Raw genomic sequence first — 23,837 nt, 5'->3', positions numbered from 1 at the left:
ATTAATGCACGAAAAGTAGATAACATAGATTATTAAATGTGATCAACAAGAAAAGGAATCCAACTTTTGGTACAATCAAATCTAGCCCTTTGAAGATTTACAAAATGGCGCAGACATAAGCAAGTTGGTGTTTGTCTCTTCCGCTGATATGATATCATGATTTAATTGTATACTCGTCCGTTCAGCATCCGTGAGATTCTTCTATTTTCCCTTTTTCTCCTGCTTTTTATTTAATCCAGGCTGATTGATTGGATGATAGTACTAAATATTCTTATGATAACTATTATTCTCTCCGCGGAAAATATATATATTTGCACATGTTTGAAGACTTTTATAAAATATGATTTTATAATGTTTTTCTAAAATTTTATTTTTTAAATAATAAGTCAAATATCAAATTTTTATTCAGAAAAAGGAAAATTAAATAAATATAAAACTGTATCTTAAATAATTCTTAAATACATGTCAAAAAAGATAATGTATAGAATTCAATGAACAAAAGATATAAAATTACATATGTTATAAAAGTAATTATAAATTTAGGATTATACTCTTTCCCCATAGACAAGTTAGATGAGTTGATTTTGGGTTGAGGTGTATCGATCAAGTTTAGTAATTTATTTTTCTAAACTTTTTTTTATAAATAAAAGTTTTATATTTGAAATATTAATATCTAACCTTTTTTGTCAATTATAAAAAATTATATCTTACTGCATCCTTCCTTTTGACTTTTATGCATAATATAATTAAAATGTGTATAAAAAAGATGTATTTGATGAGTAAAACTATTGATCTTTATTCATTCATTGAAAATTCAAAGATAATCATTTATACATCCATAAAAAGTCAAAAAGAAAATATAAAAATGGTCGGCAGAATACCTCCTCGTAGTTTCTGTGTACTGGACGTCTTGGTAGAGAACTACTCAAACTCTCAAAGTGTCCAACTTCAGACGACTAAAAAGGGATTTATTTAGCTTGCACGTCAAGTTGAAGTTTACAATAACGTCAGAGTTCGGAGAGGATGAATAATATGTACCAACTACATGTTCATGTGCGTGTATCAGCTTTTGGTCTGTTGACAATAAATCTGAGGTTCGGTCACAAAATTAACGTTCCAGCTGTTCACAAAATTGACTTTCCAGTCAGTGCCTGTCCTTAATCCATGTGTGTTTCTTGATTTTAAAATGTGGACGTCTTATATTATTAAGAAAGACATTGTCATAGTAAATTAATTTTTATTGCAATAAATTTGTCCCTCTAATATATTTTATTGAAAAAATTACTTGTCCAATAAAAAACTTGGATCAAATCATGAATACATATATATTCTCTCCATCCCTATAATTTTTTTACAATTTTATTCTTTAAAAATACTAGCTTATAACCCGTGCAATGCACGGGCAATTATAATATTTGTTATTTATGGTATATAGTTTAAATTTAACTATTTTTATTGTGAAAATAAAACAATTAAGTCGAACATATATATTTTAATGAGAATATTAAAATATGTTTTTTACATGTTATAATTTAAAATAAACTCAGATATAAACAAATCAATCAACCTTTTAATATTTCGTTCTTAATAATTAATAATATGATATTCAACATATTATAAGTTAAAAGAATGCGTAAACCCAAATATCAACCCATCATACTAACCTAATTTATAATATTTTAGTTTAATAAATAGCTAAAAAATATATTATAACATGTGAGGTTTGTGGATCGAATACTAACCGGCTCACCAAACTTAACTGACCGACCGACCAACTAATTTTTGATGTTTCAGCTTTATTGATTTAATAATACAATAATATATATATATATATATATATATATATATATATATATATATATATATAGAGTTAAGTTCTATGGAGTACATATAAACATTGGAGTATTGGAGTACAAATTATAATTTTTTAGTTTAATCATAAATAATATCTCTGATTATCCAAATTTATATATAATTTATCATTTATAAGTAGTATTAAACATAATTATCAATTAATCATTAATATCTTTCAACTTTAACAAGCATTAAGATTGTTGTTCTGCTTATAAGTTATATTGCTGAACATAATGTCCTACGATTTATAAAAGTAATTGTTCTATCTTTTGATTACAATGTTTATGTTGTAGAACATAATCTGCAAGTTGTCGGATGTTTATAAATATTGTAGAACACAAAAAATGAAGATTTTGGATGACTAGATTATATTGTATGAATCTTGTACTCCAATACTCCAATATTTTTTGTACTCCATAGAACTTGACTCTATATATATATATATATATATATATATATATATATATATTAGTATAGATTTAAAATATTGGTTTTAAAGTGGGACCATTAGAGTATTAAAAAATAATATTAATGTATTTTGGTTGAAAAATATCACCACTTATTTATTAATAATTATATATAATAATATTATATTTTTATATATGTCGCCCGTGTTAATTTTAGAAGATCCGATTTTTTGGTTAGAAAATCCAAAAAAGATAATTTGTTTTAGTTAAAAAGGTAATTACTATGTCACTCGATGTTATTTTAGAAGTTTGAGTTTTTTTGTGAGAAAATATATAATGATAATATATTTTAACTAAAAATAATAATTAATTATATATATTGGCCCGTATTTCGGTCCAAGGGCCGACCAACTAAACTTTTAATGTTTCGGTTTTAATAGTATAGCCTAAAACCCGTGCGAAGCACGTGCGGGTATTAAAAAATTGAATTTTAATTAAATTATATTAATTTACTGATTATATTTTCTCTTGAAAATCTAGCTTTTATAGTTTATTATCTATTTATAAATATTTTTCTTTATTACTATGTGATAATTTATTATTCAATTAATTCCAAATCATAATTTTCACATTTCGTATGTCTTTATATGTATGGAAAAAAGATATTTGTCGTGTTACACGTTACAGTTAGAAAGAGTTGCGTAAAGGTCCATGTGCTGTCTGTTTTCGAGTAGAAGACGTTATAATTAAAAAATGATGTATGTATCTAATTGTTTATATTTATTTAAATTAAAACTAATAGTAGTTTCGTTTTTTTCAACTAATTAAAAATTATATTTAAAAAGGTAATGATAAAATACATATTGAGTATTTTTAATATTTGAAACTGTTTGATAAGGAAAGTGTAATAGACCTTGTAGAATTGTAGTTATAGAAAGAGATTGGCTTATTATAGTATAATATAGATAGTATAGATATACATAATATTATTTTTAAAGTAAAACTATTAGAATATAGAAAAATAATGTTAATGTATTTTTGTTGAAAAATATCACCGGTTATTTATCAATAATTATATATAATAATATTATATTTTTATATATATGTCGCATGTGTTAATCGTTGAAGATAGGTTTTTTTAGTTAGAAAATCTGAAAAAAATAATGTGATTTAGTCCAAAAAGGGAATTAATATGTTGGTTGATGTTATTTTAGAAGATTGAGTTTTTTTAATTTGAAAATATAAAAAGATAATATATTTTAATTAAAAGGGATAATTGGTTATATAGATAGGCTCGTACTTAAGTCCACTACCGATCTGCCGGCAAAACTTTTAATATTAAAAAGGATAATTGGTTATATAGAAAGACCGCCCAATACCGACCGACCAAACTTTTAATGTTTCGAATAGTATAGTATAGATATTTTTAAAATTCGTGTTACACCCCGTCTCCAAGATAAAGAATAGAACTGAGCGAGTATATTAAATATATACATTAATCATTCTAATGTTTTATTAGAACTTTTAACTAATTACATGCATCAATGATCAAACAGTCACATTTCGGTGGTCTATTTAAAATAATAATTGAGAAACACAAAATTGCACGACTTTCTTTCTCCTTGAATAATGGAAATGATGGTGAAAATGGAATTTTCTTTTCTCACATTCTTCCACTTTGGGCTTTGTATTTTCCCACTTTATTCCATATCAAACAGTTGACAGTGAAATCAATTCTCGCAGTATAATGAGTATTCATAAAGAAGAGAAGGTGGCCTTGTCTACAGATTCATCACTTGTAAACTCCAGAAAGCTTAGGCTTCAGACAATGACTCCATGAGGTGGGAATAACAGTTACGATGGTGCATGTCTCCACTACAATCTTAGTTCTTCATGATAGATGCGTAGATAGAGACAGCCCATGTTTGATGTTACATTCTTTGACACTCTCTTCAGTTAGAAGATGATTAAAGTTAAATAATTCATTACATCTACGGTGTAAATGAGTCGAGCCGAGCCGAACTCTAAAGTGGTCGTGTATAGTTTGTTAAAAAATTAGCGAACTCGAACTCGATCTTGAATCGAGCCAAAAATACTGTTTGAGTGTCGACTCGTTAAGGAATAACTTTGTTCACGAACGGCTCGCGAACCGCTCACGAACATGTCTCACGAGCTATCTCACGAGCTTTTGCTCACGAACCGCTCATTAACATACACTCACGAACGTGTCTCACAAATTTTTGCTCACCAACCGCTCATTAATTTTGTTCACGAGCTTGTTTAATAAACTTTGCTAATGAGTTAGCTTATGCTCATAAATTTATTTACGAGCTTGTTTGTTATTTAATTTAATTAAAAAAATAAAAATTTTAACAATATTTTAATTTATGCTCTAACGAATCATAAATTCATAATAAATCATCCATTAATAAAACTCCCACATCCACGAGCCATGTTCGCCAGCTTCACGAACCATGTTCACGAACTCATAATTCGAACTTATTCGTGAACTATCGAGTCGAACTCTACTGTGCTCAAGTTCAGCTCGTTTATCAAACGAACCTTAAAATTGTGCTCATGTTCGACTCGTTTATGAGTCGAACCGAAGTCGGACCGAGCTTTTTCGAACCGAACACCGAGCGGTTATCGAGCGTATCAACTCATTTACAGCCCTAATTACATCATCTAGACGATAATAAAGGTGTCATTACTTCATTTAATGTTAACGACTTATGCGAACGGTATGCATGAAATCATAATACATTTTCAAATTTAAATTTCAACGTTATTTAATATTGATCAAACTGGAATTAAGCATTCCAAATTATCCCAAACTTGTGAGATTTTATTACACTCTTAATTATATATTTTATTTAAAATATTTTATATTTAAGTTACACTCTTAAGAGAATTAATGAATTAATGGCTATGTTATGCAGGTAATATATCATATTATTGACCAGAGTATATGATAGAAGCGCTTGCGTCTTGATAATCGGTTTTTGTGATATTTTTGTTGCTGTATTGTCGATGAATCATAGTACCAATTTTTATATGAATGCGGAATTACGTATTTTTTCGAGATTTACACATTCATTCTAGAGTTTTCTTTTTTCATCATAAAAATGGACAAACAGTTTATCGACAACATATGATATATTTCCGTGTTGACGAAGCGCATTTCTAGACAAAATCAAAAGTGATAATCCGTAGTATGATATAAGAACTGATTAAATGGGGATGTCGGTAAATTGAGTGACTACGAACTTCTTTCTAACTGACCTAGTATTTGGTCATCTCACCAACCGAACACAATTTAATGTTAGTGTCCAGCAAATCGATTTGATTTATAATTTCGTATTGAAAGTGACTCTTGTTTGATTCGTGGCACAAAAATGGAGTAATTATATACTACCTGGGGTTCGATTGTTTGATGCATATAACCAGGTGACAACTGACAATGCTAATAAAATCTCAGAAAAAGTGAAGCGGTCACAAAATGTGTATTAATTTATTCCAGAATTTGTGATGGAATTAATTAGCACGCTAGCTCATTCTTTCGGCTCATGTAAATCTCATTTTTTGGACGGCTAGTTGCGGATAAGTTTGTAAAATAACAACAATCATGACATAATCTTCGAATCAAAAAAGTGTTTTAGTTTAATTATCATTATTATCCGGAAATGACCGGGAACGTCTGCAGGTCACGACTACACGAGCTTTAAAGGTCTCTTGTGGAAAAAGTACTTAACATCTTCAAAAGCGCTTATTTAAACTCCTAAATTAGTGTGCAATTGCTTTTGATTTATAACTTAACTACAGGCTCCTTCAATTTACTAACCACCCTGAACGAATTCTTTACAAAACTAACCACCTTTTTTTCACTTTACAAAACTAACCACCCTAATTCATATACACCAGGGGCGAACACCACAGAAGAAGGGATACATGTTCGCCCTTGCCAAAGGCGAACACCACAGAAGAATGCATAAATGTTCGCCCCCCAGAAGGGCGAACATAGTGGTTTGGCAGAGAGTGTATTAATTTTGGTGTCGTGCAGCAAGAGTAAAGCAGAAGAAAGGCATCTCATTGTCATGCATGTGCTTTGGTTCAGTACTCTCCTTCCTCAATTGTGGCCCAAATCCGGCTGAGAGTGCAAATTGCCGCAATATTTAAAATTTAAAATTTGTCGTCAATAAAATTATTATAATATTTACATTTATCGAATATTTTATTAATTAGAATATTGAGAGTTTGTGGACATTCATTTTTATTAGAATTTGACAAATTTTACATTAGAATCAGCGATAATATTGATATTTATATATTTTTAGAAATGATTAAATATTTTTGAAAAAGATTGACTTAAAAATATTTAATCCAATATGACAAAGATTATTAGTCGGAAGATAAAACCATATATATATGTGATATTGTATTAGAATAATATGTTTAATACAATATAATATTGAGTCAGTAATTTTAACTAATTTAATAGTCGGAAGATAAAACAATATATATATGTGATATTGTATTAGACTAATATGTTTAATACAATATAATATTGAGTCAGTAAGTTTAACTAATTTAATTAATATTCTTATTAATTTTACATTACGTGCATGTAATTATATAAAAAATGATAAAAATAATAAATAAAAATAAATTTTATTTTGCGGCCACAACTGAGGAAGGAGAGTACTGAACCAAAGCACATGCATGACAATGAGGTGCCTTTCTTCTGCTTTACTCTTGCAGCACGACACCAAAATTAATACACTCTCTGCCAAACCACTATGTTCGCCCTTCTGGGGGGCGAACATTTATGCATTCTTCTGTGGTGTTCGCCCTTGGCAAGGGCGAACATGTATCCCTTCTTCTGTGGTGTTCGCCCCTGGTGTATATGAATTAGGGTGGTTAGTTTTGTAAAGTGAAAAAAAAGGTGGTTAGTTTTGTAAAGAATTCGTTCAGGGTGGTTAGTAAATTGAAGGAGCCTTAACTACAACCAGTGCCTTTGAATGAGTTGGAGATAATATAACCAAAGAGTTCGCCGGCCACCGGATATTCTAGAAGCTGTCGATGGCTTTTTTATTTTTATTGGCAAAATTGTACTGTAATGATTACGAGGTATATGTACACAAGTCACAACTACTCTTTGCACTCCAATTGATAATCATTTTGTGGAGACTAATTAGGTACTACTCTTATCAATAAGATAATGGAAGTTTTAGAACCGAAGGTGATTGGGCACTGTTTTGTAAGAGATGTATGCTTGGTTTGGTTAAGAACATTCTTTTTCCTGATGAAATTTAACAATATATGAGGACCATTGTCACGGCTTATTTATAATGAGATTAATGAATAAAAGAGCACGAATAAGTGAATTTCCTAACATGAGATTCGTGAGAATTTCCTAACTTCATATTCTTCGTAAGATATATAGTGTGAGATCTAGCTATTTGAACACTTTTTCTGACATCTTATGAATTTATATGTATCGGTTAGAAACATGATATTAGAAATCATATTTGACAGAAGCTTCAAGTTCGACTCTTCATCATCTCCAATATTCTTATAATATAATATGAACATAAAGACATTAATTATTTTAAAAAATAGGTGTCCATAATCTCGACTCTTTAACCTGAAATGGGATTTTAAATTAGTGACAGTAATAAAATATAACATAAAATTCATTCATGATCTTGCTTAACATTTAAAGATTTTAGATACATAGACCCTCAATAAGAATTATAAGAAATATCACCATAGTTTAGAAAAAATTAGTTGGTTTGGTAAAAAAAGGTTCAATGTCATCTGAATAGCATATGAAGCTGAAACAGATTTTAGTCATGTTGATCTCACCTTCTTCGTCAAGAAAGATCAATAATATTAAACAGTATCCACCATGTAGAACATAGTGACATGAATCTTTTCCATATAAGACATGATCCATCGGCACATATATAATTGAGGTGACAGATCCATCGTCAGATATTAAAAATTTTGTCTGAAATTAGTATATGTGTGTTAAAAAGAGAAAGTGGTTAATAATAAATGTGAAAACTTGTTTCAAATAAGAAAGATTTTGCGAAGAATACAGGACTGTGAGTGATCGATGAAAAATCTAGTTGATCTTGTATTTGATCCTTGAGTGTAAATATTCTCTAGCATTTTTTAATAAGATTCGACTTAATGATAAAAGAGTCCACGTATCTTATTTATAAGGATTCAAGCTATCGCACAATTTTTTGGAAACAAATAATGTGGATGGGCTAAATTTTATCTAGTATATCAGGTCTTAGATTTATTGGACCGTATAAGCCTTCATCGAAGTCGTTTGAGATTGACATGAAAAGGTCGGAGAATGAATAGCTATCGAGTAACCGGAGGTTGAGATCTCGAGAGAATAAAGATAAAGACTTCGACAGAGTTAAGGTGGAGACGTCGAAAGATATATTCATACACTCTGAGGTAGAGACCGAGGGGGGAGGGAACTCAAAGTACTTAAAATAAGATCACCACTGCTACAATTAGAAGCTAACTTAATCACGTACATCCAAAGGGAATAATATCCGTTAATTTTAGAGCTAGATCACAGGCTTTCCGAAGTTGATACTTTTGATTGTGTTTCCTAGCCTAACTCTATTTATCAGATGTTGCCCACAACAACGTGCTTTATAAGAGGCAGCCTTGGTTAAATCTTTTTCATCTCACCACCATGTTTGTCCTGCTTTAACTTTTTGGGGCAAATTCACCCAAACTCCTCCCCGTAACCAACCTCAATCACTTCAAGAATAAATTCCATCTTTGGAGAATAAATTTTGATGGATCCCTGTACTTCTCCGAACCACATCAGTCCGTCAAAATTTTTGTGACCAGTGAAACATATCTTATAAATATGTTCCACTATAAGTCTTTTTCTGTTTATTATTCGAATAATGTTTCGAGTGATTGAAATGATAAAACACAGAAATTTATTCTAGATAAGATCATGACAAACCTTACATTATATTAAAACAAACACTCCCCCACAGGAAGTTACACAAATTTCTCGAACTCCAAGTACGCTAGCCAAATTAAAATTTACAGTAAAAGAGCTGGTAGTTTCCACATTAGGAAATCTTAAAAAGCCACTCGATATGCTTAGCAATCTAAAATGGCCGCTTCCTAACCACTTCACAGTACAAATTGAACCATTTTAATGGTAAGTACCGGAGAGCGACAATTTGGACGCCGCATCTTTAGAAGGCTTTGGCAGCAGAACGATAGCCAACACACCGCTGATCGCCGCGGAGATCGCTCCCACGACGAAAGCCGGTAAGTTTCCTCCACCGAATAAGGAGTCGAATGGCCCGGCCAGAACCGAAACAATCATCTGTCAAAAATCACGGTCAGAACAAAAATAAAAAGCATGCCGATTCCAGCAATCTTATGTGATCAAACAAAATCAAGTATTCCAAGAGCCCATATTGCATGATTAATTTATAGATGGGCCTTTCGGGATGTGAACATGATAAGAAAAAAGAACCCATGCTGTAGTCACTGAAGAACAACCAAGATTTGGCTTTTTTCAATGATAATAGAAAGTAATGTAACATGCTTCAAACTTGAAAGCTGAAAGTTGATGAACCAGAACCAGAATATTCCAAAAAACAATAAAAAATTTAATTAGTTGTCACGGGCACATCCATCTTTTTCTCCCCTATCTTATTTTTATTCTTCTACCTATTTTCTCGAATAGATTCAGAAAAGAATAGGTAGGACCCCGGGTCTTGTAATATTTTGTTGTTGTTCACTTATAGGTCAATAATAGAGCAGTAATTCACACCAATAATGACTACTGGAGTCCAAAATTTCAATTCACCTTGAAAAAGAAACATCATAAAATCAACAAATAATTTAAAATAATATATAAATTATTGGCTGATTACCTGTGGCACAACAATTGCGAGGTTAAGAACTCCAAGAGAGAGACCTGTACATAATAATAAAAATCAATATACAGTAATTAAAACAAAAAATATGATTCATGTTAAAATAATGGGGAATTAAATGACCTTGTCCTGCACCAGAACCGCTGGAATATATAGATGCCAGAGCGAAAGGAATACTATACGTTATCTGCATAAATGAAAAATGAAAAATTAGAGGAAAAATATTAAATATGACTGTACCAACATATAATATAATTGTGTGCGGCTTTTACATAAAATCCAAGCTCGTTTCTTTTTCTTTTCTTTTGAAAAAAAAGTGTCTCAATTCAATATGGTCCATATCCATAAGCTGCTGGCGAAATACATGAATAATTTATCATGGCATTTATTAGTGATGAGATGTTTTATTCGGGAGGGGATAAATTCGTATTCAATTGCGTCAAATCTTAGAAATGCAGTGGCATGCAATGTACAGTAACAGCTGCAGATAAGAAATTAATGATATTACGTGATTGCAAAATCCAAGTGTAAGCACATTTATTTCTTCTGCGAGACTTTTGTCAGACTACGGATATATTTTGTTGCATATATTACGAACATCCATTCAATACTTTATTTTAAACAACCCGAAAATCATCTTCTAATTAATTTGGAGATAAGCATGGTTAAATAAATTAATGTCTTTTAAAACAGATCATCGCATTCAAGCAATCATATTTCCCACTACCTAAACTCCCCACGTTTCGATTTAAACATCATAATTACAGCTTTTGACTCAAATGAAAAGTGTAATTTTTTTTTAGCTAAGCAAAAAGTATCATCATCATCTCTTCGATTTAGAGTAATAAAGAGTATTAATAAATTTTTTCAGTTGAGATACTTACCGATAGGGGGATACCCAATATGGAGAACAACGACAAAGCTCCGGCCTTAACTCCGGCGGACGGCGGCAGAAGCTGCCCATTCGCACTATGCTCCCGTTGATGCTGCGCCACTTTGGACACCACCACCGTCATGACCAACCCTATCGCCAATATAAAGTTGACAACTCCCCATAGAATCTTCACACCACCGACTCCCCGGACAAGATACTCGACGGCAATTGACGTCAGCCCTAGAACCACCGAGTTGAGCAGCAATCCCAATGACCCGGCCCGAACACCTTGGTCATATAGCTTCCCCTTCCCAGCTGTCCCTCCGTAAATCTCCCGGCCCATCCAATCGGTATCGAATAAAATAAACGGGAACCATGCAATCCAATTAAGACACGTGACGATTAGTAATAGTAACATGGGTCGCGGTAAGTCCTTGAGGGCCCCGAGTAGTTCGCCGAACACCGGGATTTTCCCGGAGGACGGCGGCTCATCGGCGGCGTCCGCGTCGTCAGGGGACCACTGCTTTTCTCTGACGACGCTGAGGGCTACGACGGTGATGATTATGAGTAAGGCGATGGAGATGATGAAGCAGCTTTTTAGATTCGCGCAGTATAAATCGCATGCATGGGTTTTGGAGAAGGGGAAGAGCTTGTAGAGATTGTTGTAGGACCCGGCGGCGTAGCCGAGGATGTTACCGACGGCCATGAAGAAGGAGTAGAATGCGTTGGCGGAGCGCATTCTTCTGGTGTCGCCGGAGCATAAGTCGGCGAGGAGGGCTCTGCATGGGCCTTGCAGCATGTTGTTGGCGACGTCGAGGATCCAGAATCCGATGACGAAGACGGTGACTGCGCGAGGCTTGAGCGTTTTGGACATGTCGTCGCCGGCTTTGTAGCCTATGTCGGCGGCGAAGCCGATGAGGATGACGGAGATGGCGACGCATCCGGCGCCGGAGGCGATGAAGGGGCGTCTCCGGCCGAAGGAGGATTGGCAGTGGTCACTGTAGTAGCCGACGATGGGCTGGACTAGCATGCCGGAGATTGGGCCGCAGAGCCAGATGTAGGCGGCCCATTTGTGAGGGATGCCGAGGAGTTGGACGTAAGGGGTGAGTAAGGAGAGCTGGAGGGCCCACCCGAACTGGACCCCGGCGGCGATGGCAGCGACGAGGACGAGTTTCCACGTGGCGGTTGGGATTTTTTGGACTGGCGTTTGGAGCTGCATGGCAGCGGAGGACGGTGGTTGCGGCTTGTTTAATTCCTTCGTACCGTTCTCCATGATTATTTAATTTGATTTTATCTGTTTATGGTTTTGTTTGTGTGTGTTTTGTGGTGAGGGTGATGGGAGAGAGATAGAGAGAGTGAGGGGGAGGGAGGGAGGATAGTTAGGTGTGAGAGTGAGGAAACAGAAGGAGAGATGTGAGGTATTTATAAGGATTTTGGCGGCATTGTATTGGGAAACTCAGTACAGTAAAAATGTTATCCGTTATATCCCACTTGTCTTTGGTAACGTACATTACCCCTTTCTTACTTTTGTTTTATTAAAGTATCTCCGATCTGTATCTTAATTCATTACTAAATTTTACTCCCTCCGTTTCAAAATGTATGACGTTTTGACTTTTTGCACGTAGTTTAAAGTCCTTTGACCACGTACTTATATTTACTATTTTTTAAATTTTATTTTTTTAAATAAAAGTATATAGTCAAAATTTTAAAGTATAATTTTTTTTTAAAAAAATGATGATTTTAGGTGCTTGGTCAAAACACTTTGAAATGTGTGTAAAAAGTCAAAACGTCATACTTTTTGAAACGGAGGGAGTAATATAAAATATTGTATCATAATAATATAAGACATCACAACATCTTCAATAATCTCTTAAATAAAATTTTCAAATCGAAATTGGGAGGATGAGAAACACTCCAATAGATTCTAAGTCACTCTACCAAAGAGTCACGACATGCTATTAACTTATTTTTTATAATACATATTCACTTTCATCCAATTTAATTTTTGTTAAAGTTAAATTCAAATTATAATAAAATACAATGTGAGGAGTGAATATAAAAAGAATAGTTGGAGTTCACACTCTTAATAGTATGCTAACCTCAAGTTTAATATTTTACATTATATTTAGGAGTTGAATATGAGACTATTAGAGATGATCTTATTAGACATTCTCATTTCCAATACATTCTTTATATTCATTATTCAAATAACATTTTATCATTAAAAAAATATCATTATCATAAAAATGAACATAAAGAAAAACTTTGTTTTTAATAATTATTATGAATTAAGAGTTAGGTGAAGAAAGATTAGTTAAAAATAATAAATGAGAATAAGATCTTAATGATTTAGAAAATCACAAAGATACGGTTGAAATGTGGTTTTTTCCTTACATTCCTTATATTATTAGTATAAGACTCCAAGTAACTAAATAATTGGAGTTGTTCTGAAAGCAGCTCCACAACATCTTAATTCATTACTCAAATTAAATGTAAAATATTAGATCCCAATAACTTAAGACATCAATATCTATTCTCATCTCCAACAACATAAGTGAAGAGAAAGCGTTTTTTTCTAATACATATTATAAAATAATAGTTAGAAGAAGAGAATAGAAGCTAAAAATAAGGGATGAGAAGATCTGAATTCACACATCCACTAAGATACTCCCTCCGTCCCATCTAATTTTTTACATTGGATTTGAGCAATGAGGTTAAAAAATGTGTATAAAGCAGTGGAAAAGAAAAATGATTGAAGAGCCGAGACTCATTGATTTTTAATATATAAAAGAGATATAGTGGAGTTTCCCGTAATTGTCAACACAACTTGTGCCTCGGATACAGAGAATTACAAAAGTGCAGATATTACAATAAATATAATGGATAGAACAATTTTAAACATAATATAAAATTATACTTTTAAATTATATTAAACTAATTTCAACTTCAGTGACGTGTCTTATCCTCAATATATAATTAATATTTAATTATTAAAACTACCTCTGTCCCCCTAAGTTGTATAAGCCGGGGAGCGGCACTCATTCAATGCTCCTCCAAAATAACTTGTTTTTATATTAAAAAATCTGATTTTCAAATTTTTACTTAGAAAATTATAGAAAATCTTAAAAATAAGTCATGGAACTATATTTTATAGAAACATTAAAGTGCGTACAATTAAATGAGAAGGAGGGAATACTTTCCTCATCATAAAAAGACAATATATAATAGAGAGAGAGAATTTTATATAATAAAATATAAAATATGACAAAGAGAAAACTGACTTAAGATAAGACTTGAAAAGTTCGTCCTAATAATAAAATATCACTAAAATATCATTAGAATTTTTTTTCTATGAAATCTCAAAAACTATAAATTAGGACATATATAATGTATCTCCTATACTTACTCTCAAATCATGTTTATTAGTTTGTCGTTTCTTTCCGCATATTCTTTATTTGTTAAGAAAATCTGAGATGCATAAAATAGATAATTTTGATTATTGTTTTTTGAATTTATTTTTAATTAATAAAATAGATATTACATATACTAATTTAAAAAGAAAATTTTATTAAAAATAATCAAAATAATGTGTTCATTACATTAAAAATCTCATGTAAAAAATCCAATAGACATAAAAAAAAAAGGACAAAAAGAGCAATGTCATTGTTAGTATTATCGTTATAAAAGATAATCGTAATCTTCAATTGGTAAATCTTCGGAAAATAATTTATCAAACTATTCAAAATTCGCTTTAACATATTTTATAGGTTTCTCAAAATACGTGCAAACAGTGAACTTAAATAACCGGAAGTGTTGTCTTATAAATTATTTAACTTTTTAACATATATTTTAAAATATTTTAACTATGTAATAAAAAGTACTTATTCTAAATTTGTTTTCTTGAAAGCAGTATATAATAATTATTATAATTTATAAAAGTAATTGTAAAAACAATTTTTTATTATTACAAACGAGTAACGACCTAACAGAAAATAAGGAAAACAACACGAGGGGGTATAAGTTTCACTTGATGACTAACGCAAGATTAAGAGGTTGTTTGCCTTAACTTAAAAAATGTTTATTATTTATAAGAAAGAAAATTTTATAAATAAAAATTAATTTTTAAATTTTCTGTATTCGGATAATTTTTTGATATTTATAATTATTGAATAAAAATTTATTAATATAATATAAAATATTATAAATTTATCTTGTGAAGTGGTCGTAAGCATTTCTTCCTATATTACTTGTTTGTTTCACTTTTTCTAATCAGATCATTAGAACTTCTGGTTTTTCTTTAATTCGAGTGGAGCTTCTTAGAGCACTCCAAGGGATTATCTCTCTTATCTCTAATGAGCTTATGTGGACAAGAATAGAGATTTAAGTAAAAATTGTTCACTCCAACCCTCCTTTCCTTACCTAAAACTTTTAGGTGAGAGAAAACAAGGAGATAGAAAATTAAGCCCCTATTTCTTCCACCTCATCTCCCTCTCTCATTTTCTTTCATTTTTCATTTTCCCTCCCTTTTTTTATCTCCCCATCATTGTAGAAGTTCTAATAAAATATTATTTTTTTCAAATATAAGGATGATTATAGGGAATACCGTTGAAGTAAAACAACATTTTGATTACCTATATTTTAAGTAACCATTAATATATATATTTTAGGGGTTCAAAATAGGTAACACCATTGGAGTTGCTTTTAAATTTCATAAGCGGTCATTGCATTTTTAAATCTAAATTTTATTTGAAATTTCAATTTACAAGTTCAATTTGTTTGCTATTCTTGACGAGAAAGTGTCTGTTTTCTCTTTCGGGAAGTGTTGGTTTTGATTTAGTGATAGAAAATTTTACGAGATTGTATCAAATGATGCTGCAAAATGGAATGTGATAAAACAGAGTACATGTTTTCAATATATCGTTTCAACGACTCTTTATAACGACAAGCGATAGACGAGCGATATGATCATTTTAAATTTACTCGATCATTTTATAAATATAGTGGGACTTTTTGAGAAGTAAATATAGTAATACGATTTTTCATTTTGATTGGCAAAATAAATTCAGTAATTGCTAATACATAATGAAAGTAAAAAAATGATATATGCCATTCCCATGCATTATGTTTTTGTTATTTAAATGGCGCATGCTACAATGTGGATCAACTGTAACTCAACTGAAGTTATAAGAAAAATGTTAATTATCATTTAAAATATTATTAATTTGTTAAATTGGAAGGAGTTTTTGTCCGATCTCCCATCTTTTTATTGGAATTGAAAGATGTTTTTATTCCCCTAAACAAAAAGAAAAAGCGGAAAAAGAAAGAAATACTTATGCTTCAATTAAATAAAAAACAAAACAAATCGCATCTCATCTCATATCTCTATATCTATCTATAAGATGCAAAACAAATATAATGGAGAATAAAAACCAACAGTACCTCCAACTTCAAACATACGCGTCATTTAATCATTTGATAATGTTTTCCCGTGGCAGGTCCTCATTTATTCTTTCTTATTTCACACGAATTGGAGTATATATTTTTCTATGTTGTGAGTACTTATTAATATAATAATGCTGACGCACTGCTTCATTCAGTACTAGTTTCAGCTTCCATATTTCCTTTCTTTTCTTTTGGAAATTATACTTCCGTCCCATGTTACTGTATATGTTGTTTTACTTTAATCTTCCTCGTATGATTATAGATTTATCTCGGTTAATACTAAAAGCAAATTTTTTTTTTTGAGTAATGCTAGGTCCACAGAAAGCGATACAGAAATTGGTACAGAATGACGTGGATTCCACTTACGGTTCTTTTCTGTTCTTTTCTTTTAACTTTGTACTCAGCTGTGCTCTTTTTAACTTTGAGTTTTAAATCTATTGTCACTTTTTGTTATACACACAGTTATATATTTAATTACTTATTAACCTTTTTTTAAATAGAAAAACATATTGTATTATAGCTTTGATATCCATCTTTCTAATTTCTATTATCCGATACATTTATTATGTATATACTATTATCTCTTAAAGTTAGATTTTTATTTAATATACTTTTGTACCGGACTAGTTTCTTTTATATTTAACATATTTTAAATATTTATTTTAAAATTATATCGTGAAGTTATACTATATATGAGTCTCGAAATATGTGCAAATAAATACATGGAGGAAGTATGTGGGATACATGAAATTTTTCGTACTATTTTAATTTTTATCAAATACAAAATAAATATAAATATAAATATTTTTAAATTAAAATTTGTCAATTCTTTTGTGAATTTTATATTTGGTCAACAGTTTTTTTTATACATCACTTTTAAATATTTAATCATTTTTAAAGATATTAATTTGAATAAATTTTGATTGGAATGTATATATTTGTAAATTTTGTATACGATATATTGTATTTCTTTTAATTAACAAATATATTTAATATATATTATACGGAACTTGTTTATTCTATATTTTAAAAAATTTAAATAGAAGAAAAAAATGTCAAATTATAAAAATAATAATACACATATAATAAATATATCGGAAAGTAAAAATAAAAGAGAAATATATTTTAAGATAAAAGAATAAAAAATGATTAAATATATAATTATGTGTATAGCAAAAAGTAACAGTGCATTTAAAACTCAAAATTAAAACAAGCACAACCTAGCGGAGTACAAAGTTAAAAGAAAAAGAACACCAGAATACATACGTGAGTGGATTAGGAGTACAAAGTTAAAAGAAAAAGAACACCAGAATACATACGTGAGTGGAATCCACGTCATTCTGTATCAATTTCTGTATTCTTTTCTGTACGCCCAGCATTACTCTTTTTTTTTTGGAAACTAAAAGCAAATTTTTTTAAAAAAATCCCAATATATAAACTATAAAATCTGTGTTGGCTTTGAAAATTTGAGTTGTTTAACATATTCCTAGAAAAAACTACGGGGCCGTTTGGCTGTAGTTAAAAGAAGTGACTTATTGCTTAAAGTAAAGAAATGGATTATAAATGAAAAGTTGGTTTAGACTTATAAGTTTCAAAAAGTGTTTGGATACCCGTAACTTATAAGTTACAAAGAAGCTTGAAATCAAAAAAAAAAAGCTAACTTTTCTAGCTTATTTTTCTGGCTTCTCAAGCACCTTTTTAAGTGCTTCTAATTGCTAGCCAAACACTCCAGGAAAAGTTGAAGCCCACTTCTTTTGTAAATAAGCCATAAGCTCATGTTGCCAAACACCCACTACGTAACATGTTCTTTTACCAGTCCTAAGCAGTTACTCCTTCTATCTCTAAATACTTTTCTTGTTTATGTTTTTCACGTTTGTCAACACACATTTTTTATCGTTAATATTTTCAGTTTCGTATTAGCATTAAATATAAAAACTTCACCGTACTAAAGTACTCGTAAATACAAATCCAACAAAATCACTCATGACTATATTTAGTTTGATAGATTAGATGTTAATTAGTAATTTGTCTCATGTCATGAACAGTACCGACACCAAAAGAAAAAGAAAACGGAGGGAGTACATCCGATGATCCCTCGTGGCTGATTTTACCTGTTTTACTGAGAGGCATCGGACTTAACTTAAAATAAGTAATTAATACTTACAAATGTTTATAAGTAAAAATTAGTTTTTGTTTTATACGTCTCAATTTGATATTTACAAACTATTAAATATAAAAATTGTTAATAATAATAAGATATTATAATTTATCTTTTAAAATAGTTATATAAATTTTGAAAATTAAATTTCAATAATAAAAATAAATAACTCAAAAATTTAGGATTCTTAAATTTTCAAACTCTGATTTATAAACCAAAAGTTGACTTGTAAATATTTTACACAAACAATACGGCTAAACTCTCGGAACCCCGACTTGAAAAACACCGCTTAGATCTCCTGATGTTTGCTTATTTAAATTTTTATTCTCAACACATATACTCTTTGTTTAATACCATGACCCATCACTGGAATTAGCGAACCATCACTCAAATCAACGAATGTTGGTCGAATATAGGTAGTAGGCGCGATTACGATTAATTACACATACGTGCATGTATACGAGCATGTGAAGTCGCGGATCAAGTCCACAATCATCCTTGTCAAAGAATATTTACACACAAAGCTCACACAAATTAAAGCAACAAGAATCCAGGTCTGAGAGCAAGTCCAAGAGTGCCTCAAATTGTTGTCCTAAGTTAAAATTTAGGGCATTTGATAAAAAAAACTGCTCCAACAATGTCTGAGTGATGCCTTATATCACTAGGACAACTCTATCAAGCCTTATTTTTGAGGCACTCTCTCTCCTTGCCCTATCTCATATTTTATAATAAATATCTATCTACACCCTCTTTCTCTCTCTACTTTCTATTATGTTTTAATGAAAAAAGTGAACTTTCAATAATAAAATATTAAACAAATAGAGAAAATAAGGCACATTGTTGGAGTTGAAGTTGGTTGAATATGTCCTAAACTACTAGGACATAATTTTTTATATTATATTTAGGGCTTCAACTAGGACACTGTTGAACTTGCTCTGAGTGTGTGAAAGTAGTTCCGGTGCGCGCGACCATACCTGTAGAAGTTGTACAGGTAACCCAAAAAGGACCACATCCGAACCATGATTATTCCCCAACTCGAAACTAAGTTGAAAAGTAGATACGCTATCTAACTACACCAGAGAGTACATGTAAAAAAGTGATCAAGTGCTACGTGGTTGATCTTCAGGATTGACATTATCCTTGTGTGATAATGTACAATCTTCCGCAATCCAAAGACTTGCATGTCTGCAGCCTGCACTTGCAGCACCATTAATATTACAACCGAGATTGACAGAGGTTTCGAAATCATATTATAATTAATAAATAAAGGAGGAAGTAGCATTGACTTTTGAATGCATGACCATAACTCTCTCATCTTCCTCCTTGATGAATCATGAGGTAAGATATGACCGATTGGGGTGGTGTGGGATGATATTAGTGTTGGGAAATGTGATGGGTAACTTATGTGGTAGTGGAGCTTGCTATTTTTATATTTTGATAGTCTTTACTCTTTTGAGTGGTTTGTTGACTTGTGCAATGCATGTGTTCAAGTGTGAGGAGATATGTGGTGTGAATTCTACTTGTTTTTGACTCATTTGATGTTCGGTTTTGGTTGCGTTTAACAATGATTGAGGCTTGTTGTTGAGTTGAGTTTCAATTCAATTTTAGACTTGATTTTTTCAGAGAATATATTGATCAATGATCAGTGTTAACCTCGATATTATATCGAGAAAAAAAAATTGTCTTGAGTATAAATAATCAAAAAAATTTATTAATATAATGTCTTTCATGAAAAGTTCAAAAACAAATGTGTGCTGACTTATCATGATCCAAAACGAATAATATTACTCCCTCCATGTTGATATTTTAAAATAAAATAAAAATCTGTAATTTTAAAATTTTATAAGATTATATAATTTTAGTTTAATTGTTTCACCTGATAATAATAATATTTTAATAATTATTCAACATAAATAAACACTTGTAAAATTACACTTTATAAAAATCTTAAATGTGTGCAAACAATTAAGAAAAATGTATTAAAATTAGTGGTAAAATGGAGAGAGTAACATATATTTTATTTTTAGTTATCATTAAAACTACTTTTAGTAGATTCTAGATTTATAATAATTATCTTAATCAGGTACATTTAATTCTTCTGATGAGTTATCCTGACCATAATTAACACAAATTTTTTTTAAATTTGCTTCAATATCTCAGCGCTTTCATATAAACAATTTCAACACAATGTGAATTTCACGATAAAATCACCATTTATACAGTACAAAAATAACACGGAATTTTTCGGAACCAGAAGAATGTATGAATATAATTTGTAATAATTTGCCAGCATCTATTGCATGACTGATTTGAGCTCCAATTACCTGAGTCATTCTTCATACGATATAAACCGGACACTTAGCCTGGCTAATCACGCTTAAATTTTCCGATTAAAAACCCAACGGAGAGACGTGGAAGGTGGGTGGTGCGTCTGCGTTATGTGCTGTCCCGACCCCACAGTAAAAAAGATATACCAAAATAATTTGTGAATATAATAATGTGTATTATTCAGCACATTCTCTGTTCGGAGAATCCCATCTTTATTCTGTAATGATGCCCGGATTAGGATGGCCCGAGAAGAGAGCTTCTTCGTGCAGGACCTTCTATTCCCCTAATCATGTAAGATAATACAACTTTTTTCATATATTAGTCAGCGGAGAATATCCATAAACTCTAAATAAATCGAACAAAGAATAAATTGTTAAATTAGTTTCTTTAGTACCATATTTATTTATTGTTTTCGGGCTTCAAAATTATTACCAATTTCGTCCAACATCAAATATTTCAAGTTATATTTCCATAAATTTCTCAAATAAAAAGAGGTTTTATTTCCGTAATATACACAATTATGTTATATCTTATTTTTACGTTTAAAAAAATTAGCCAAGGACCTAAATTTGTCCCTAATAGCACCTACTGAATTCAAGAAAAGCTAATCTAACGTATATACCACTCTTACAAGTCACAACTAAGGAGTTTTGGAATAGATTCCATTGAATATAAATTAAAGATAAATATTTGAATATTAGGCACCTTTGTTTTTGTGTAGATGATTTTTGTTGGGACCTCAAAGTAGCCAGTATATTTGGTGTTAGCATCTGGCAATACCGAAAATATAACAAGTGAACCATCGTATTCGCATAAATCGCCAAAATAAAACTGGTGCAAAGAGTCAAGGAGTAAAACAAAGAAAGTAACGTAGGTGTGTTATTAGAAACTCAAAAGAATCACGGGATCAGGCAGGTCACCGACTCCGTGGAATAACAGCAACTCAGTGCATACATATAGACTGGTCTGTCAATTTCTGAGGGAATGTTAGGTAGGTGGTGAAGTTCAAATATAATTTGAACAACTTATATAAACAATTATAGGCAACACCTAAGGGGTCCTCCTCGGAAACGAATTTTCGGACGGAGAAAAGAGCCTTCAGACTGATTTCCTTACGCGGGAGTCATTTCCACTCAAAAGCCTCGTACTGATGGGATTATTTGGCTACTTATGTAATTTTCGTTATCTTAACGATGTGGGACTTTAGTTGAGACCCGCTCTATAATATACAGAGAATCAATTTAAAAGATTCTACATAGAGATGCATTCATTATAATCAACTTTCAATAAGTAATGCTCCAATTATTAACCATCTCAACTAACACTAACAGTAATTCTAGCTTTTATGAAATGGGATCTAACAGAGTAAGTTTCAGTAAGTGATGCTTCCAATTGCAGTTTAGAGATAATCTGAGTTTTGTGATTGGATCAAAGTGATTAAACACTGGTACTAGCTATTAAGTGGAAAAAACACACATTATATCCATAAATCTAGTCAACTTTGTCATCAACTACTAAAGGTTTATTTTTAGCACAATAACAATAAATTTACAGCTCAAAAGTCTTTGAGAACATTAATGTCCCTGTTGGTTCAGACCATGATCTAAGCAATCTAGCACATGAGTTCTCAGTCAAACCAGATTTGTTACATGCGTCATTCTATTTACTTTGATGTCAAATGTTTTCTAAACAGTTTCATATGGGTGACATACCAATCTTTTGTTTTCTTGTCACAATTAATATAATTCTTGTAAAGTAGTCAAAAATTTAATATCTAACACATCCTTTCCTTAACGTTCTATATCAAATAATGCACAAACAATAAAACTGGGTACCTACAAAATCTGATATTTCCTGCAAAATATGGTGTTGATCCGGGAACTCCTCCTTACCATACGTAACCTGTCAAAATGATACTTAACCTGTCAAAATGTCAAGCAACCGACTCTTCGAGATCATTGGATCATTTAATATAACAAAGATAAGCTATTTTAGTTCCTAGTAGAGGCAGACTTGACTATATGGTAGAATTTAAGGCTCAGTTATCTGCATTGATATATTTAGTGGCCCTTTATGCATAGATTAAAGTGGTTAAAGGTGCTTTGGTGTTGGTTCTCCACGTTAATTCTTGGATATAATATGTAGCAGAAAATATGGCATGTGTTTTTTCCATGTTTGTGTAGGCCACTGGTGCTGGTACTTTATGTATTGTATATGTATTTGGAGGAGCCAAAGTGGACTTAAATTTTGCAGTGCTCAGCTTCTTCAGGTTATCAGTTACTCTATGACTCTATGTATTAGTATATCTGACATGTGTGTGTGAAACTGAATGTACGTATGTCTACGTTTTCTTTTCTTCTGTTTTCTACACCTTTATTTTTTCTACTTGAAGGAGAAGAAAAAAGAAGCAATTGAGGTGCCTTGTCACATTTTCAATAGATTATGAATTGGCGGGGGAAAAGGAGATGGAGTTTATAGAGTGTTTTTCCTAATCAAGCTTGAGTCACTTTTGTGCTACTGGACTATGACGCCACAATATCTGACAAAACTGGTTAATATATATAAGCCATGTTTGTTTTGAGGGAAGTTTATAGCGGATGGTCTTATCCACAGGCACGGAGAGTAATGCATACAGTTGATTGAATTAAGAATGATGTTTAAACCAAACCAAACCGAATATAACAAATATATGTGCCATTCAGAAGTAGGATCTTTAGAGGGTCATATATACGGATACCTTACCCCAACCCCAAGAAGAACAGAAGCTGTTTCGGTTAAACCCCCAGCATTAAAGCAAGGACTTTCACCCACTCTAGAGCACATTTTTGATAAAGAAT

General features: G+C 31.3%; 1 protein-coding gene across 1 annotated transcript; it reads right to left on the bottom strand.

Annotated features, from left to right (window-relative positions):
• Positions 1–9,256: 9,256 nt before the first annotated feature.
• On the bottom strand, positions 9,257–12,487 carry LOC108218897 (sucrose transport protein). The gene is made up of 4 exons (XM_017392055.2): positions 11,083–12,487; positions 10,322–10,385; positions 10,196–10,239; positions 9,257–9,639 (listed from the first exon to the last, which is right to left on the bottom strand). Exons 1-4 carry the CDS (start codon positions 12,343–12,345, stop codon positions 9,463–9,465), a joined length of 1,548 nt encoding a protein of 515 aa, XP_017247544.1. The 5' UTR covers positions 12,346–12,487; the 3' UTR covers positions 9,257–9,462.
• Between the last annotated feature and the right edge of the window lie 11,350 nt (positions 12,488–23,837).

The sequence above is a fragment of the Daucus carota genome, chromosome 4 (assembly GCF_001625215.2).
Source record: "Daucus carota subsp. sativus chromosome 4, DH1 v3.0, whole genome shotgun sequence".
Taxonomy (NCBI): Eukaryota; Viridiplantae; Streptophyta; class Magnoliopsida; order Apiales; family Apiaceae; genus Daucus; species Daucus carota.
Note: the sequence above shows the minus strand (reverse complement) of the source record. Positions and strands in the feature narration are given on the sequence as shown.

What these genes read in the sequence shown, in the direction of transcription:
- LOC108218897 (XM_017392055.2), bottom strand. Translation starts at nt 12,345, where the DNA reads ATGGAGAACGGTACGAAGGAATTAAACAAGCCGCAACCACCGTCCTCC. An exon ending in TATTGGGTATCCCCCTATCG is followed by an intron (nt 10,386 to 11,082) that starts GTAAGTATCTCA and finishes TCATTTATGCAG; the next exon opens with ATAACGTATAGTATTCCTTT. An exon ending in TCGCAATTGTTGTGCCACAG is followed by an intron (nt 9,640 to 10,195) that starts GTAATCAGCCAA and finishes GATTTTTGACAG; the next exon opens with ATGATTGTTTCGGTTCTGGC.